This window comes from Lactuca virosa, chromosome 3, assembly GCF_052849685.1.
Source record: "Lactuca virosa cultivar CGN04683 chromosome 3, Lactuca_virosa_CGN04683_v6, whole genome shotgun sequence".
Classification (NCBI taxonomy): Eukaryota; Viridiplantae; Streptophyta; class Magnoliopsida; order Asterales; family Asteraceae; genus Lactuca; species Lactuca virosa.
Window position 1 is genome coordinate 145,784,078 of NC_136428.1, and position 20,739 is coordinate 145,804,816.

Sequence of the window (20,739 nt, forward strand, 5' to 3'; positions counted from 1 at the left end):
CTTAACTAGATTCAGTTTGCGATTACTATTTCAAATCTTTGTAATAATTTTTTTTAAATCCTAGTCATTTTTATCTTCAATTTTTTTATCAGTATGCTTGCATTCCTATATTCGCCCCACTGCCCCACACTTAATTGATGCAAGGTCCCCATTGCATACTTAAACAATAAAAGAACATAAAAATAAAAAGAAAAGAAATTGGAATAGACTCCCTTGGGATATTAGTGTCGAGATCAAATTCTTGAAAGTGTATGGAAAAACTTCGACATCTCGTAATAGTGGCTGGAAACAGAACTTCTGGACTCTTTTCTCGTGAATGTAAATGTGTCGGATCAAAATAAACCAAAGAACCATATTCAAAATGTGTCCCGAACCTCATCCACGACATGGGAAAGCAACGCCACGTCATGGTATCGAGTAAGAAGGCGTCATCCTTGCGAGAAATAAGAACATCACGACGTGGTCTAGTGATGCCATGTCGTGGGTATAGGTCTGATGGAATTCAGTCATGATAAAAACAATTCCACGACGTGGAGATGATAGCCACATCATGGTGACTTCTCAGAATGTCATTAAGAGCTAAAATAATGCATCCTTCCTTGTTAATGGCTTATGACCATTCCATTCTTTCTGTAAAGTTCTTCAAAACTATTCTCTTCACCAACAGGGAACCCCACACTTATTCAAAAAATATGGTCTTCAAAAAAAAATCTCACGGCGTTTTGCAACTAAGCTCCTTCATTGCTTCACTTTCATTCAACACTACAAAATGAGATCAAAGACTAGAGAAACACATAATCATTCGGTTAAACTAAATTAAAACTATAAGTGAAAACAAAAACTTAAAATAAATAAAAAAGAAAGAAAATGCTAACTCTTAAAACATCGGGTTGCCTCCCGATAAACGCTTCCTTTTTAGCAGTCGTGAGTCGGACTCCTTCTCTTCTACGTTGCGTCAGGTGAAAGTGTAACCTCCCCGTTCCCCATCGTCTTGAACCTTGCTCGTTTGTAGGCAACCCTTCTGTTGAATGACTTTTTCGAATTTTCTAGTATTTTCGGGTTGACATTTTCATTATGCTTCCGCTTGGTTTCTTTCTTCATTCCCGTGTCTTTAGCTTTTCTCTTGTCTCTTTCCGGGTTTTTCTTGTCAAAATGAGTCTCATCACTCTCTTCTTCTTTTCCATCAGTCAGCACTGAGGTTTGATCTAGAGGTCTTGTGAAAGCAAACACCTCAAATTCATCATGCTCAAGGAACTTTGTATGCTCTTGCCTTACCTGATTGGCATTGGCACGAGATGGGTAAGGGAGAGGTGATCAATATGGCTCAGAAATCATAATTTTCTTTTATCGCCCACGACGTGGCACTATTGCCTCCACATCGTGTCTACTGGGCAGCTTCACGATACTCTTCTTCTTCTTTCTCTTTTACTCGTTACTACGCCTAAAACAAAGAAAAAATGAAACTGGCGGTGGCGTAGGGAGATGGCGACCTGGACGATAACAACGGCGTGATGGTACGACGACGATAAAATAGACTACGACCACTTGATGGTGTAGCGGCGACGAAGGGAGGTTTGTGATCGAACGCTCAAACCATAATTACCGGATGGGTTCGATAATATATTAATATATGTATAAAAATTAGGAATATCTTTGTAATTGTTTTTTATTATACTCATATAATGACTATAATATTTTTAATAAAACATAACTTTTAGTGGGCATTTTAAGACATTATGTCACTACTAGTTAAGAATATTGGTGATATAAAAATATTAAGTGCTATTAAATTCATTAATTTTTATAGTAACACACAAAATATGTCACTAAAAACATGATATATATATATATATATATATATATATATATATATATATATATATATAATTACTTTTTAATAAATTGAAACATAGTTTTGTATTTAACACTATTATTAACGTATCCCTTAGGGGGGAACGTCAAAAAAGAGAAGTCAAACTGACGCCAAGCTTGGCCTGGCTAGAACCTGGTCATGTCCAGTCTGGGGCCAAGGCCGAACCTTTGCCAACGCAGAGTCACTGGTATGGCAGTTAAGGCACAGAGCTGCGCCCTGCTTTTTTCTCCAAGGAGAAATACCCCGAAAAACGTGGGACCAATCAAAGAGCCCCACTTGCCCATCTGACGACAACCACGATCATCACAATATCAAAGATTCTCCTCTAGCCAATGAGGCAACGAGGCAAAAAGATGTGATGAAGGATCCTTCAATACGGGTCCGCCAAGTCACGTCTCACGAGGGAAGGCTCAACAGAATCAGTTAAGAGGCACATGCCTCACAACCAGGTATAAAAGAACCCTTCTTCTTCATGAGGAGGGGATGGAAACTCATTTCCCTAAGATTTACATTGACTTCTCTCAGAATCCATTCTAACTTGATCGTCATAGCTTCGTCCATTCCACCATCCTTTTGATTTTTAGGCTGGTGTTTATCCTCATCAAATTTTGCTCTGAGCTCTTATGTTATGTCAACTATGTTTTCAACTAGCAGTTTCTCGTCTATCTCCCTTTTCAATATCGTGCATTCGGTGGTATCATGAGTTTTGCTCTTGTGATATTCATTGAACTTTGTCTTGTCCTTGCTCTCCTATGATGGAGTTTTATTGATTGCATGGACATTTGGATGACCGTTCCTGTCGTTATCTTTGTTTAACGGTTTTTACCTCTTCGACATGTGTCTTGAGTGGCGATTGTGCTTCTGTTGGTTGCCGTCTTGCCTCTCCTGCTGGGCTGAGCTCGGCCGGGATGCCGCTTCCTCCTGTTTGATGTATGCATTGGCTACATCTTTTAGATTGGCCTCTTTTTGTTCTTCCCCTTCGATTAGTCTCATGTATTTTTTTCACACGGAACTTGAGCTCGTCCCTGGATCTGGGGACTGTCCCTTGCATCTTATTTGATAGGGGTCCAGGAAGCAAAACTTAGGCGAAGGCGGCCGTCACCAGGAACTCTTCATCTCCTGGGACATTCAAGGTAGCTAGTGTGAATCGATCATAATAGTCACGAATCGAATCTCCTTCTTTTTGTTTACACATCATCACAGAGTTGGCGTCCCTTTTTTCCTTTCCTCAACTGCATGAAGTTGTTGAGGAAAAGGTATTTCAACTGCTCAAAACTCCAGATATTGCCAGGCCTCAGATACTTAAACCACTTGCATGCGTTTCCCGTTAGGGTGCAGGGGAAATAGGTACAGGTGAAGCGACGATCCATCTTAAGAGATGTCATCGTCCACTCGTAGTTGTCAATGCAGTCATTCGGGTCTGTATTACTGTCGTATTTTGGCATGTGCGATATCATCGTAGTATGCAGAATCTCGTATTGCAGCAGCTCATGACTAAAATTGGAGCTTGCGCTTTGCATGGGGTTGTCCATGTACGAGTAAAACATACCTTCATAGTCCATATGTTGCTGCGCCTAGTAAGGGATCGCATAAGAGTTGAACGCCAGGTCCATAAGAGTTGGATACCTGATTGATTGAGGTACGCACGCCTGTGACTTGCGGCTGAGACACTTCTGGGATTGAACCTGGGGTTTGCTGTGTGAACGAGTTGAAGATCGGTGGTTGTTGTACGAATAGCGGCACGTGAGGCAAGCCTGCCATGGTGGCGTGTGGGTAGACCATCGGTGAATATTGTAACTACGGTTGAATATTGTGAGGGATCCAGGTTCTGGTGCCCGAAGTGTGTGGAAGCGATCGTTGCTGGGAAACATGCATCTCTATTCGTTGCGTTGTAATAATCTGTGGAGTTGTGGTTACAATTGCTGCTTGTAGAGGTGGGTTAGCTGTTGGGCAACATAGACTGGCTATGTAGGTTGTCGTCGTTTCTGCTATAGAGTTGGATGGTGTCTGTGAAACTAGCGTGCGATTTGAAGCGTGTTCTTCGTGGGTGGGAACTTTCCCTCCGTCTAACGGCTTCATTGGACGCACTGGGCTTGTTTCTGGTACTCTTGACGTCGCCGAAATTTCGCCTTCCATTTTTGCTCTTTGGTTGTGCTTCGTGGATGTATTGTTCTCGAGATACGTCCGGATGGCGCCAAATGTTGTGATATGTCAGAGATGGTTAAACAGAGATCAAGGGTGAAAGTTGTGCTGATTCTTTCTCCTGATATCACAGTACAAAAGAGAAAGATGATCGTTAGTCAATGTCCGGGAGGGATTCCCAGGACGAAGCTCCGACGATCAAGTTAGAATGGATTCTGAGAGAAGTCAGTGTAAATCTTAGGGAAAAGAGTTTTCATCCCCTCCTCATGAAGAAGAAGGTTCCTTTTATATATGGTTGTGAGGCGTGTGCCTCCTAACTGATTCTGTTGAGCCTTCCTTCGTGAGATGTGACGTGGCGGATTTGTATTGAAAGATCATTTCTCACGTCTTTTTGCCTCGTTGCCTCATTGGCTAGAGGAGAATCTTTGATATTGTGATGATCGTGGTTGTCGTCAGATGGACAAGTAGGGCTCTCTGATTGGTCCCATGTTTGTTGGGGTATTTCTCCTGGGAGAAGAAAGCAGGGCGCAGCTCTACGCCTTAACCGCTATACCAGTGACTTCGTGTTGGCGAAGGTCCAGCCTTGGCCCCAGACTGGACATGACCAGGTTCTAGCCAGGCCAAGCTTTGCGTTAGTTTGACTTCTCTTTTTTGACGTTCCCCCCGAGGGATACGTTAACAACTATGCTTTATGCAATTTTCTATATGTATGATTTTTTTATTTTGCACTATAAGATATTAAATGTGTAATTTAGTTTTGATTAATACATGTACAAAGTTTTAGAAAAGAATATATATATATATATATATATATATATATATATATATATATATATATATATATATATATATATATATATATATATATATATATATATATATAGACTTAAAATCATGATATAAAAATGTATGCCGTAAAATTATGTAAAAAAATACTTAACTTACAAAATATGTGTTGTAAAATGTTTGTCAAGATTTACAAATATATTACAAATTACGACATACAAAAGTCAGTCAAAAATAGATATCGGAAAATTATGTCGTATATTTATGTCATAATATATGTCGTAAATTTATGACGGACCAAATGTTTGTCATCATGAATTTCAATGACCTAAATTTGTTATCATGTATGACGGTTTATGACAAACATTGTATGTCATGAAAAACCTTTTTTCCGGTTGTGAGCTTCTAAAATTGAACTTCATAATAATATGAATGTTAACATTTCCAACACTATGTTCTTTTTTCTTTTGAACATAGAGAACATTGTAGATATATTTGAAGATAGCCATAAATATAACTTAAACCTATAACCAAACCAAAATATTTACTAAAACTTGGAAATAAAACTATGTATAACTAAAATCGGCCAGGTATATTTGTAATGCTAATAAAGTTGCAAAATGCTTAATAAAACTAGCCACACTTGTAACCTATTCATAAATATGGACAAATTTAAGAGTCAATTCCATTCACTACCAATCAAAATCATTCATTAGTTAGATATTAACAATCATCAAAATGTCCTAAAAACCTCATAATTAATCCACACGCTGATACGACAAGAATCAGTTGCAATCAGGTCCTTCTAGTTTTTTTAGCTTTGCTCTGAGCAATTATCTCATTCAATAAAAAGTGGCCCGTCTACAATTTTGCATTCCGTTAATGAAAAGATGTTGACCTTGCGAAATAATCGATCCCAAGATATTTCTGATGCGGTTTGCGAAAATTTTGGAGACCATGTTGTGTAACAATCCTTTGAGATCAACTTTAAATTTGATATTTGATATTAGTTTGGTTTTATTATCTTTGTTAGCATTCTCTTTTGATATTATAGTATTTGTTTATATTTGTTAGGTTTTAAGTTTTTGTGATCCGGATATTAGGTTTTGCTATCAAGATTTTAAGTTTTGTTAGCTTAAATTTTAAATGTGTATCTCTAAGAAGATCCGACTTCAAATTTTCGATATTTGGAATTGTGCCATATAGGTTCTTATTAATTTCAGATAGGGGTTATTTTTTCGCTAAGTTTCTAGAAAATCTTGATATAAATTCACGAGTTTTGTTGTACATTCTTCCACCAGGCTATCCAAGTATTATGCAAAATTAGTATTTACTACTTAAAATAGAAATTATCTAAAATATAGATTAACTAGCACTTTTTGTAAAAATTTAGGGATATGCAATCGCATACCCTTATTAAACTACAGATCTGCCCCTGGAGCCTAGCACTTTGCCAGCACTAGCTTGAGCAATAAAAAAAACTTAATTTTGCGGAAAAGTTTAAAAGAAAAATCATAACACATGTTTATATTTGGATTTGACTAAGTATATATGCACTAAGGATTTCACATGAGCACGACACGTGTGTAGCTGGATGACCACATTTGTTATTTTTGAATGACCGAGTTTGATGGGCTTGTGTGTCCTCTCATTCATCCAAGGCTAAAGCTGTATATAAGATCCGAGTTGCATGCCATTCCTAATTTCATAATTAACGTTGAATACAAACCTAGAGAAGCAAGAAATGGAAAGGAGCAAATTAATTTTAATTTCAGTCGTAGTTACATTGATTTGTTGTTTAGGGGTTGTGCAGGGGTTCACATATGACGACAAGGAGGTTCATACGGAGAAGGGGAGGGCGGCTATGTTTGAAAGATGGAGGAGCCACCACAAGTTGGAGGAAATAAGCGTGGAAACGAAAAAGAAGCAGTACAAGACCTTCAAGTCTAGACTGGAACATGTTCACAAGACAAACAAGGCGAACTTGGGATTTAAGTTAGAGCTGAACAGGTTTGCAGGGATGACTCTCGAAGAGATACATAGCAAGCTTACCGGATTTAAAGGTGCCCCACCGAATCCTTGCCCAAACAACAATCCTTGCCCGGCAAAAGATAATTGTAATCCCAACAATCCTTGCCCTTGCCCCGCAAAAGATAACTGCAATCCTTGCCAGCCAAACGATAGCAACAGTTCTTGTCCCCCAAAAGATACCGAGACCATTTTCAAGCCAATAGATAACACGGGTTGCCCGGGCAGCAGTTGCCCGGCAAAGGACGGTGGTTGCCCGGCGAAGGACGGAGGTTGCCCGGGCGGCAGTTGTCAGGCGAAGGACGGCATTTGCCCGGGCGGCAGTTGCCCAGCGAAGGACGGCGGTTGTCCGGGCGGCAGTTTCCCGGCAAAGGACGGCGGATGCGCGGGCGGCAGTTGCCCGGCGAACGACGCCGGATGCGCGGGCGGCAATTGCCCGGCGAACGACGGCGGTTGCCCGGGCGGAAGTTGTCCGGCGAAAGACGGCGGTTGCCCGGACGGCAGTTGCCCAGCAAAGGACGGCAGTTGCCCGGCGAAGGACGGAGGTTGCGCGGGCGGCAGTTGCCCGGCGAAGGACGGCGGTTGCCCGGGTGGCAGTTGCCCAGCGAAGGACGGCGGTTGCCCGGGTGGCAGTTGCCCAGCACAGGACGGCGGTTGTCCGGGCGGCAGTTGCCCAGCGAAGGACGGCGGTTGCCCGGGCGGCAGTTGTCCGGCGCAGGACGGCGGTTGCCCGGACGGCAGTTGCCCAGCAAAGGACGGCAGTTGCCCGGCGAAGGACGGCGGTTGCGCGGGCGGCAGTTGCCCGGCGAAGGACGGAGGTTGCTCGGGCGGCAGTTGCCCGGCGAAGGACAGTGGTTGCGCGGGCGGCAGTTGCCCAGCGAATGACGGTGGTTGCCCGGGTGGCAGTTGCCCAGCACAGGACGGCGGTTGTCCGGGCGGCAGTTGCCCAGCGAAGGACGGCGGTTGCCCGGCAGGCAGTTGCCCGGCGAAGGACGGCGGTTGTCCGGGCGGCAGTTGCCCGGGGAAGGACGGCGGTTGCCCGGCACAGGACGGCGGTTGCCCGGGCGGTAGTTGTCCGGCACAGGACGGCGGTTGTCCAGGAGGCAGTTGTCCGGCAAAGGACGGTGGTTGTCCAGGAGGCAGTTGCCCGGCGAAGGACGGCGGTTGTCCAGGCGGCAGTTGCCCAGCGAAAGACGGTGGTTGCCCAGGCGGCGGTTGCCCCGGTGGTAGTTGCCCGGCGAAGGACGGTGGTTGCCCGGGCGGCAGTTGCCCAGCGAAGGACGGTGGTTGCCCAGGCGGCGGTTGCCCTGGTGGAAGTTGTCCGGCGAAGGACGGCGGTTGCCTGGGCGGCAGTTGCCCAGCGAAGGACGGTGGTTGCCCAGGCGGCGGTTGCCCTGGTGGCAGTTGCCCGGCAAATGACGGCGGTTGCTCGGGCGGCGGTTGCCCCGCAAAAGATGGTGGTTGCCCCGCAAAAGACGGCAGAGAGGCTACCGCAAGTAAGGACAACTGGTATTGGGATTTCAAGTATCGTAATGTCACTGACGTCCCTGCTGAGATGGACTGGAGAAACCATAATGCCGTTACCCGTGTCAAGAATCAAGGAATGTGTGGTACGTAACACCGGCCTACACTTTTTTTTAATTCTTTTTGCAACTTATATAAACAAACGTGCATGGTTCATTTGAATTTAAAAAAAAAAAAGCAAAGATAATTAATTAAGGATTTGATCGAGCATGGTTGGGAATTTGTAATATTAAACGTACGTACTGCATGCAGGGAGTTGCTATGCATTTCCAACAGTGGATTCCGTTGAAGGAATACATGCAATCGTAAATGGCGAGCTAATAGAATTATCACCAAAAGAAATTATCGACTGTGCTAATGTGGGCGGATGTAACGGAGGGTCACCTCAAGATTCTTTCAAATACATCGCCAATAATGGAGGTCTAACTACCGAGAAGAACTACCCTTACAAACCTGAAGTTGAGACTTGCAGATTACAAAAGGTAATGCATTGATATTAATTAATTGTTGATTTCACGTGCATTAATTATATTGAGGGATTAATTAAAATTTGCATGCATATGCATATGCATGTGTATGTGTCAACTTTTTCAATTACGACAGGCGAATGATATTGCCGTAGAAATTCATGGATATCAAGACGTTCCTAGGGACGAAACTGATGAGCATCTTTTGAAAGCAGTTGCACACCAGCCTGTAGCTGTTGCAACGTCATGGGGAGATAATTTAGCATTATATAAAGAGGTGACTCAAAACTCACATACATAATATATATATATATATATATATATATATATATATATATATATATATATATATATATATATATATATATATATATATATATATATATATATATATATATATATATATATATTATTACATTAAAAACAAATTCTACATTCTTCATATTTCACTATATATGTATGATAAGGTAATTAAGCTAAATAATTTTGTAGGGAATTGTGCAAGGACCATGCGAAACGACAGTTTTGCATTCAACGCTAGCAGTTGGATACGGAACGGCTCCAGATGGAACCAAGTACTGGATATTAAAGAACTCGTGGGGAGAAGAGTGGGGAGAAAAGGGATACTACAAACTACACCGTGGAATTCCTGACAAGAAGGGAATGTGCGGCATAGCACAATTCCCTGCTTATCCTGTCATTGAAGCCGATAGTGGAATACATGCCTCACCTGGTGCAGTTGTTAAGAGTATTAAAGATAAAGTTCTTAAGGCTTTTAAAGAACTCTAAACGTACGTGTACGTATGCCCAACTTAATTTCGACGTCACTGATGCTCCATTCTAAATAATCGGTTGCAGACGCTGATCCGATTCAGACAACTATTAATTTTGTATTATGAAACTAGAACAAACTTTAGAATAAAATAGCTTGCATTAGTCCTCTGTTTTAAGGAATTAAAATATAGACACACACTAGTGGGGGACCATGCAATGCAGTGGACCACAATTAGTTTCCTTGTTGTGACACGTCACACTCCAGAGAACATGGAATGTGTGGCGGCGATTAGTTTGCTTTGGCTCGGTAGTTTTGGGTTAAAAATATTGTAGCTTTTTGGGTTACAAATAAAAACGTGCTAATGTTTGTGGTTAAAAGTATAAGTATCGTGGTGATTTGGGATAATCATATACGTATTTTGTTTTTTCTTATGGGTTAATGTTTTGCATCGTTCATCAATGTAGAGCATGCATAATTATTAAAGGTTGGTAATATATAGTTGGTTCTCTCAAAAAAAAACTTTGAAATACACACAATGCATCGCTTTTTGAAATACACGCAACACATAAGTTGATCGATCAGTGGTGTAAGTAATATAGGTGTCGGTGCTATCAAAAGGGTGAGCCTACATATATCAAATTTGAAACTTGAATCCTGGATTCGTCACTTGCTGTCAAATATGGCTAACGGTGGTACGTTAAAACAAAATAAAGTATGTTACTATATATTACATTAAATGATTTGTTTAAAAAAGGTAAATATAAAAATGATATGTTTCAAAACAGCTCATTTTATTTTTTGTATAAATATGCCCATTAAATTCTATCTATTTTGGTAACTACTCAAGTGTCCAGACCCCTTGAAACTTAAAAGAACCCCATGGAGCCATTTGTTTCTCTGTTGCTAAAAGTATAGCAAAATGAAAAAACCATATGTTGCTGCTTTTATTTATATATTTTGCAGTTCAAAAAAAATATGTTTTTTGTATACATTAGAAAGTTTCCTTTTGTTTTGGTTTTTCAGATTTTTTCAGTCTCTTGACGAAGATCGTGTGCATCAGTGCATCCGCATATGGGAATTCCCTCCGGCTTTTGAGTTTGTACCAGAAATCAAAAAACAAATCAACGTTTTAATTAGGGGTATTCTTGTAATTATTTGTCATCGAACTCGTTTGTGGAATCACAAATTCTTCTCTTTATTAATCAGTTAACATCCATAATAATTAGGTATACATGCACAAATATTTAATACCAGTTAGCACGGCTTGCACGTCCACTTGAGCTGCACCCTTCATGTTCGCCAACGTCTACGGATCTGGCAAGATTACAACACACACTAAATAATGATAATAATTATTATCCTTCCTGAAATAAAAATAAAAAGTAATAATATGATTCTGCAAAAATACTGAAATAAAAAAATTCGTTAATTTCCCCACTTAACTCATGGTTGAAGCTATTTTGTTTGATATGCTCCAACACCAAGATTAAGTTTCATTCCGCCACACACCATCTATTGTAATTTGTTACATACATTTCTGATTAGTGTTAGGGTTTAGTTAGATAGTCTATGTATTCATGGTTCTATACTCTTTAATAGACACAGTGAATTAACCATAATCACATGGTATTAGAGTCTCCAGGTTAGAACATGTACCATCATCACAGAAAATAGCCTTTCGTCTTTTTGATTGTTTTTTTTTTAACTGAATTAGAGAGGAAATTAAATCTAATACTACTAGAAAACTAGGTAAGTTGCTAAAAAAAATACCTACAAAATTTTTTAGTAAAAAAAATACCTACGGAATAGCGACAGATTCCCTACCAAAACTGGTTGCCCTAATTTAGTGAGAGACTTCCTACAGAATAGCTAAAAATTATAATTTTGTAGGTATTTGGTCGGTAATTTGCTACGGAACACCTACTAAATTACTACATATAATAACATTGTAGGTATTGCGTAGATAATCCGTAGTAAACTTTTATTTCTTCCTTTTTATTATCTAAATTATTACTAATATTTTTTATATTATATTTATTATTAATGTTATAAATATATTTATTAATTTATTTGTATTATTACATTTATAAATTATTATTTTATTTTTATTACTATAATTATTTATAGACTTATAGTTATTATTTATTTATTTTATTTATTATTATTATTATATAATATTTATTACTATTAATAATATTATTATTATTATTGTGATATATATATTTTATATGTGTGTATTTAGGTGTATGTATTTTAGTGTGTACATATATGTATGTGTATTCTATATACGTATATGTATGTGTATTCTATATACGTATATGTCTACGTATGTATATATAGAAAAATGATAAAACATGAAACGATTCATAAATTTTGATGGTAAATAAGATTATATATATGTTTATATGATGTATAACTTGCTTAAAAAAATAATCAAAGTATAATATTTTTGTGAAAAAAATGAAGCAAAAAAACGATGTTTAATCATTCAAAAAACAAATATAAAAAACTATCGTAGGTAATCTATAGTTAATTACCTACGGACTGCTGGATATCCGTAGGTATTTACCTACAAATTATCTACTATAGTTTTTGTATTTTATATTTTTCGATAGTCAACTATCATTTTTTTTTTCGTTTCATTTTTTTACAACATCATTATACGTTAATTACTTGGTTTTGAGTAAATTATACATAATATAAACACACGTACAACGGTATGCACCATTAGCACTCATTACTCATTCAAACTTTTATTCTTTTTATTTTTATAAATACATGTTATTTTCAATACAAAAATTATAAGGATACACACATACATAAACACCCATATGTATGTATTATATTTAGTTTATCATGTATATGTTAAATGATGGTTAATTGTATTTCAAGAACAAACATATATAGTTTTTGTATTGTGTATTATGTATAATAAAGGGGTCTAACGGTTCACACAGTATTATGTACATTTATATGACGTATAACTTGGTGAAAACAAAGTATTCAAAGTATAATGATATTGTGAAAAAAAATGAAACAAAAAAAACCCGACATTTAACCCTTGAAAAATAGAAAATACAAAACGGTCGTAGGTAATCTATAGGTAAATACCTACAGATTACCTACGGACACAGGTTATCCGTAGATAATCCGTAGGTATTTACCTACGACCGTTTTTGTATTTTCTATTTTTTGAGGGTCAAATATCGTTTTTCCATTTCATTTTTTCACAACATCATTATACTTTGATTAATTTGTTTTCACCAAGTTATACATAAAATAAATATGCGTACAAACGTCTGCATCGTTAGAATCCATTACTCACACTACAATAAATCAAGGCTTTAGCGGCAACACAATTAGCGGCGATAATGGCTTTTAGCGGCGGCACAACACTTTGTCTCCGCTAATTGTGTCGCCGCTAAAGCCTTGTTGCCCGAATCTGCGTTATCCCCTTCTGGTAGACCTCAGCCGTCCGATCAAGTATCTGATCAAGTATCTAATCCAACGCTTGGGGCCTCTTTTTCACACAAAACCAATACCGGCGACAATTTGTCGCCGCTAAAGGTCGAAATCGTCGCCGCTAATTGTGGAATAAAAAAAGACGCGGTACCCTTCCCTCCAGATAGTTGCCTCTGTTGCTTGTTGTCGCCGGTAAAGCCTTAAGTGTCGTCGTTAAAAGTGTCGCCGCTAAAGGCCTTGGCAGATAATTAAAAGAAAAAAACGACACATACTTCACTTTTCCTTCTTGTTTTCATCTCGTTGTCTCGTTCGTTATTCCCCCATTTTCTATGCGTTATCATCGATTCCGACAAAGAGTCTCCCCAGCATTGTGAGATTACCGATCAAAGGGGTTTAGGGCTTCAATTACTCCGGCGAAAACGGGTTCAACTCACGAAAACAATGCATCTCGGGTAAAAGGTAACATCAACTTCTGAGTTCTCTTTGTCTTTCTCTTATAACATCGATTTCTAGCTCCATTTGATGATTAATTGCAATATACTTTTCAATCTTAGATTTTTTGGTCATTTTGTATTGATCACCATCCTGGGTTTACTGTGACTACTGGCGGGTGAGAGTATTTTACGGTGAGAACCAATTTTTCCGGCGACATTGAGTAATTTCCACCACCACAGGTTCTATTTACTTCTATTTATTGTGAAATTTGAGTTTAATTGCAAACTATGTGTAGTTGTATAAATTATGTGAAAATTGGCATATATATTCTATATGTATGTGAATCTATGTAAATTTGGTGTATATATGTCAACGTATGTGTGTTTGGTTTATATGTGGTATATGAATGTGAAATATGTGTATTTGGTATAAGTAGGATGTTATTATCTATATATGTGAAAGTATGTGTGTATTTGGTATAAGTAGGATGCTATTATGTATGTATGTGAATTATGTGTGTTTGGTGTATGTGATATATGAATATGAAATTTGTGTATTTGGTATAAGTAGGATGTTATTATCTATATATGTGAAAGTATATGTGTATTTGGTATAAGTAGGATGTCATTATGTATGTATGTGAATGTATGTGTATTTGGTGTATATGTGGTATGTGTATGTGAGAGTATGTGTATTTGATGCTCTTATGTATTATGTGAAAGTATGTGGTTTTTGTATAAGTAGGATACTCTAATTGAAACAAAAAACAAAAATAAAATGTTATAAAATTGTTTAAAATACAATGTTATAATTGGAATATATATATATATATATATATATATATATATATATATATATATATATATCTATATATATATATATATGATGGAAAAAAGCTAATCGCTAAACATATACCAAATTATTAGTTTTGATTTATTTAATATAAATGTTTTTCATAAACGTGCGGAAAAAATCGTTGGATCTTTGACCTTTTTATTTAATACTTACAACTTTTGCCTATATAAATTACAAGTAATTGTAATTAAAATTAATTAAAAAAACGCATAAAATAAAAAAATTTAATTTTAATTATTTTTAAATTGTAATATCTACTTTTTTGAGTCACGTGTGTATTTTTAAAACAAAAGTTAGAAATTCTTACATTTTTATGTCTTTTTTAGTTTTTAAATTTTTTATTTGCAACATACTTATACAATGCTGTGAATAAAATATATATATATATATATATATATATATATATATATATATATATATATGTATATATATATATATATAAAGGTAAAATAGTAAGATGCATGTCTTCGAAAACATAAAGTAAACCACTACACTAAAAATTAACAACATAATATAATTCTTTAAAGTATAATGCTATGATTGGAAAAAAAATGTTATAAATAAAAAAATATATATAAAAAGGTACAATAGTAAGATGCTATAAAAGTACAATGTTACAAATAAAATAGGATGTTAATTTTTGTAAAAAAATAATAATAAAAAACAATGCTAATTCCGTAGACTAAACTCTAAACCCGAAATTATGTTTCAACAACATCATGTCTATTAATAAAAGTTGGACTAGTAATCCACATCGAAACTATCACGCGTTCCAAGCAGGACTCAAAGCTTTTATCGACAAGTCCAAGTCACACCTTGATAGTAATGGTTAAATCAGATGTGCGTGTCAAAAATGTGATAACCGTTACTTCAAGTACCCGGCTGCAGTGGAACGCCATATATTTATAAATGGTTTCAGTAAGTCGTACAAAACTTGGATCTATCATTGTGAATCTTTAATTCCTCCGGTCGTCTTTCCAAGTAATGAAATGGCCGATTTAATTGACGATGTGATGTGGGAGTCGAGAGAAAATGATACCACCCTCGATGAAGGAACCTCGAATACAAGGGCTAGCGGTGTGGATGATGATTTTGCACAGTTGTTAGAAGAAGTAGAAACTAAATTGTATCCTGGTTGCACCTTTTCTTCCCTTGAGTTTCTAGCAAAGTTAATGCATATCAAGGTGAACAACAAATGGACTAATAGTTCATTTGATCTTGAGTTGTTTCAATCAGCATTTCCCGAAGGCAATAAGGTTCCCCTTTAACATTATCTAGCCAAAAAGACATTGAAGTCTATTAGTCTGGGGCATGAGTCGATACATGTGTGCAAAAACGATTGTTTTCTCTTTTGGAAAGAACATGATACATTGAAAGTTTTTCCCGTTTGTAAAGAGAGCCGATGGATCGATAAAAACACCAAGGGTAAGACAGTAGCTCATAAGGTGTTACGGTACTTTCCTGTGACCCCTAGACTACAACGTTTATATTGTTCGAGGCACAATGCCAAGAATATGCTTTGGCATAGTACCAGACGTTCAAAAGATGGTGTGATGTGTCATCCTGTTGATGGGGAACATTGGCAAGATTTTGATAAAAAAATACCCCGACTTCTCGAATGAACCCCGTAACATACGCCTAGGTCTTTCAGCTGACTGTTTTAATCCATATGGAAACATGTGTAATCACATAGCACATGGCCAGTCATACTCACCACATACAATCTGTCACCCTGGCTTTGTATGAAAGAGTCATCATTCATGTTGACTTTGTTGATTCCCGGCCTGAAAGCTCCTGGTAAGGATATTGATGTTTTCCTTAGGCCATTGGTGGAAGAGATTAAACATTTGTGGAACTCAAGCATACGTATTAAAGATGTGGTGACAAACAAATTCTTCACGATGAGAGCTATGTTGTTGTGGACAATAAACAACTAGCCAGCTCGTACTAGTCTGTCAGGTTCGAGTGGGCGAGGGTACAGAGCATGTGCTACTTGCAATGAAGACACTCCTTCGTACCGTGCAACAAATAAAGTCATATATATCGGTCATCATCATTTCCTAGATGCTAATGATCCGTTAAGAAAGAGGTTGGACTTTAACGGGATGGAAGAGACAAAACCCACTCCGAGACACTTTAGTAATGACGACATACAAGAGAAACTAGGTCATCTACTAACTCGTAAACCGAGTAAACATCCTGAGCATGGAGGTGTGGAGCCAAAGTAGAAAGATGACGAGTTGAACTGGTCGAAACGAAGCATTTTATTCGAACTCGAGTATTGGTCTTCTCTGCAGCTGACACACAACATAGATTTCATGCATGTCGAGAAAAATATGGACGAGAGTTTGTTAGGTACTCTTCTAATGAACGATAAAAGTAAAGACACATCAAATGCACGAGAGGACTTGAGAATTCTAAACATTCGGAGAAATGAATGGTTGCAAAAAAAGGGTGACAAGTTTCATAGACCCCATGCAATATACTATTTCATGAAATCTAGTCGACAACTCTTTTTTTAATTTATAAAAGATGTTAAACTGTCGGATGGGTTTGGTTCTAATGTCAGTAAGAAAGTGAACGATACCAATACTAACATTATTGGGTTGAAAGCGCATGACTATCACATTCTTATGCAACGTTTGATACCGATTGGAGTTAGAGGATTGTTAGACAAAGACACTTATACACCTATTGTAGACCTTTGTATGTTTTTCAAGTAACTTTGTTACAGAACACTGAAGGTGGAGGATATGAGGAAAGCAAAAGTAGACATTATTGTAATCTTGTGCAAGGTAGAACTGATTTATTCTCCAGAGTCTTTTGACATTATGGTTCATTTACTTTTGCATTTACCTGATGAAGTGATTGTCGGAGGACTGGTATGTATGAGATGGATGTATCCCTTCGAAAGGTATATGAAAAAACTAAAAAACTATGTCAGAAACAAGGCGAGGCCGGAAGGTTCTATAGCTGAGGGTTATGTTGCTGAATAAGCTTTATCATTTTGTTCGATGTACCTTCGAGATATACAGACTCAATTCAATCGTCCTGAAAGAAATGAGGATGTTGTCATTGAAAAAACAAAGTTTTGGATGTTTGAATCTAAATGTCGACCGACCAACACAACTCAAATAAAAACTCTTAATTTAACGGAAATGCGTAACATGGAATGGTTTGTATTGAATAGATGTGAAGAAGTCTGACGGTATATCAAGTAACTATTCTTATCTCTAACTTTCATCCTTAAATTATTTTTATCTTTTTACATCTATATCTTTTTGTCATCAATGTAGGAAATTCAAAGCTGAACATACCCAAAGTGATGAAAAGAGAGAATTTCCTAATTGGTTTCGTGAAAAGGTAACACAAATTAAGAAACAAATTTGTTTCAATAATCTAAAGAATACATAATACATATTACTTTATATTTCCTAGGTTCATCAAATGAAAATAGAAAACTCTCCAGAATTCCACAAAGAGTTGTCGGCTCTTGCAATGGGTCCGCAAATGAATGCTTATACTTACACCGCATGCATAATCAATGGTGTTAGGTTTATGGTACTTAGTTGTGACGCACAACGCACAACACAAAACTCTGGGGTTTTAGCGGTGGGTGATAAAGGCCAGAAATATTATGGCCAGTTAGAAGAGATTATAAAGTTTCGGTATACACATGATTATTCAATTGTACTATTTCATTGCAAGTGGTTTGATACTCGAACATGAGTTATTTCTAGTGATAATTTCACCAGTATCGACACATGACGTGAATCATACAAAGATGATCAACTCATATATGCTTCACAAGCCAAGTAAGTGTTCTACATTAGAGAGCCTTCTCGAACAAACCAAAACGATAACCATCGGTGTGTTGTCGAGCATGTTAATCATCGAAGTATTTGGGATCTACCATCGAACGATGATCCTATCCAAATTACTTACAATGACTCTGTCCAAAATGTTGACAATGGCTCACACGACAATGTTGACGATGTTGATGTAGTTCTAAATATATCTTCATCCGATGCTCCACTTTTTATCAATTTCAGCATGTACTTTCAAACATTCATAGAGTCGTTTTTGATGTAGAAAGTGCAACTGAAGTTCCTCCACCAAATGGTAGAGTCAATGATGTTTCTGATTGCGAGACTGATTACGATGAGACCGATTTTGATTATGATACCGAAGAAGACACTAAAGGATATGAGGAAGATTCTGATTAGAATAGTTCTTATGTAATGCGTATTTGTAATATAAACTTTATTTGGATTTCTAGTTTAACTAGAAGTGTTTATTTCTATATAAATTTTTATTCCTATGTAATGTTTATTTGTAATAAAAATTGTATCTGTATATCTTATAATTTTTCAGGAAATGATGTCGATATGGCTTTTGTTTGTGTACACCATGGCTGCTGTTATGGGACGTGGACACAGGGGTGATGGAGCTGAGGACCCACCTTTCCCAGGTGGTAGAGGTGTTGGTAATCATGAGCAAGACCGTAAGTCTTATTATGAATTTTTATTTACTATTTTTATTCAGTTAACGTTTCTAATAATTTTTAGTTATATTTGTAGTTAAGTAGCGTAGGAAAGTCCGAGGCAAAGCCAAAAATATTAAGCTTGAAAGAGGGCTCTTACAGAATAAGGGCAAATCGATTCACATGGATTATGATAGGGATATGACATATGATCCTGTAGGAGAGCCGAAAGACATGTTTGCACAAGAAGTTGGAAAAATAATGTGGCATATGGTCCCTTTTGATAAATGGACTAGGAAAAAAGTTTCCCCTGCAATAAAGGATACAGTCATACAACATTTAGGGGTAAGTATTTATATGAAAATATTTTATATGGTTAATTATGACTGGTTTTTACTTGGTTAACTTTTTTTTTTGTAGACAAAGTTTGATTTGGATCAGATGTACCGGGATCCAGAAGCTCATCTGTTGACAGAGAGTTTTCAAGCAGCTTTGTTAAAAGGTTATCGAGAGCGTAAAGCTGATGCAAAAGAATATTTTATGGAATTCGGAGGGTATCAGGATATCCCGAGAGCAATAGCCAACCCTCCAGATGGTATGGATGTTGATAATTGGAAGAAAACAATTGAGTATTTCCAAACGGACGGATACATAATTGCTTCAACAAGGAACAAAAAAGTTCGAGAAATGCAAACGACCGTGAATCATGGGGGGTCGACCTCGTATAGGAGTACTTTCTATAAGAAGGTAACATACGATACATGTAATTATTTATTTAAAATATAATCTAATTTTTAATATTAAACAAAACCTTAAGAGAGTGGAAACGTTTCGCAAGGCTCATACCGATAGGGATGGCTTATTTGTTACTGTCGAGGCTGAACAAAAATATGTAAGTATTTAATTATAATTTTATCATATAATTAAGTGTTTATTTATACTTAATTGTTAATCACTTTTGGGAAATACAAAATCGGTTAGTGGAAGAGCTCTTAGAACAAACGCAAGGACCAGAAGGTGAAAGAGAGTTAACACCCGCTCAAGAAAGAGCTTCTTTCGAGAAAGTATTAAGAGAATAACGTGGTCATATCACATGCATCAGCCGAAAACATTCTGCTATCCCGCTGATTTCACAGCCATCGCAACCACCACTATAGCCATCACAGGTAAAACAATTATATTTAATATTAATAAATGCATGTTGATTTGTAATTTTTGTTTGTGGTGATTATTTTCTAAAAGCTTTGGTAATTGGTTTCAATAAATGCATGTTGATTTGCGAATTGTGCTTTTGTCCCAAGTGCAAGAAATAACAATGTACTTTGGTTTTTTGTCTCTAATTTAAAAATAACAATGTACTTTGGCATCATAAAATGCATGTTGATTTGGTAATTTTGGTTTGTGGTGTTTATTTGCTAAAAGCTTTGTTAATTGTGCTTTTGTCCCAAGTGCAATAAATAACAATGTACTTTGGTTTTTTGTCTCTAGTTTAAAAATAGCAATGTACTTCGGCATCATAAAATGCATGTTGATTTGGTAATTTTGGTTTGTGGTGATTATTTGCTAAAAGCTTTGTTAATTGGTTTTTTGTCTCAAGTTCAAGAAATAGCAATGTACTTTGGTTTTTTGTCTCTAGTTTTAAAAATAAAAATGTACTTTGGCATCATAAAATGCATGTTGATTAGGTAATTTTGGTTTGTGGTGATTATTTGTTAAAAATTTTGTTAATTGTGTTTTTGCCCCAAGTGCAAGAAATAACAATGTACTTTGGTTTTTTGTCTCTAGTTTAAAAATAGCAATGTACTTCAGCATCATAAAATGCATGTTGATTTGGTAATTTTGGTTTATGGTGAATATTTGCTAAAAACTTTGTTAATTGGGTTTTTATCCCAAGTGTAAGAAATAGCAA

General features: G+C 37.0%; 1 protein-coding gene across 1 annotated transcript; it reads left to right on the forward strand.

Annotated features, from left to right (window-relative positions):
• The first annotated feature begins 6,523 nt into the window (after window positions 1-6,523).
• Window positions 6,524-9,992, forward strand: LOC145166667 (uncharacterized). Its single transcript, XM_079085689.1, has 4 exons — window positions 6,524-8,439; window positions 8,606-8,835; window positions 8,957-9,097; window positions 9,313-9,992. Exons 1-4 carry the CDS (start codon window positions 6,546-6,548, stop codon window positions 9,607-9,609), a joined length of 2,562 nt encoding a protein of 853 aa, XP_078941815.1. The 5' UTR covers window positions 6,524-6,545; the 3' UTR covers window positions 9,610-9,992.
• Window positions 9,993-20,739: the final 10,747 nt, after the last annotated feature.

What these genes read in the sequence shown, in the direction of transcription:
- LOC145166667 (XM_079085689.1), top strand. Translation starts at nt 6,546, where the DNA reads ATGGAAAGGAGCAAATTAATTTTAATTTCAGTCGTAGTTACATTGATT. An exon ending in AGACTTGCAGATTACAAAAG is followed by an intron (nt 8,836 to 8,956) that starts GTAATGCATTGA and finishes CAATTACGACAG; the next exon opens with GCGAATGATATTGCCGTAGA. An exon ending in ATTTAGCATTATATAAAGAG is followed by an intron (nt 9,098 to 9,312) that starts GTGACTCAAAAC and finishes ATAATTTTGTAG; the next exon opens with GGAATTGTGCAAGGACCATG.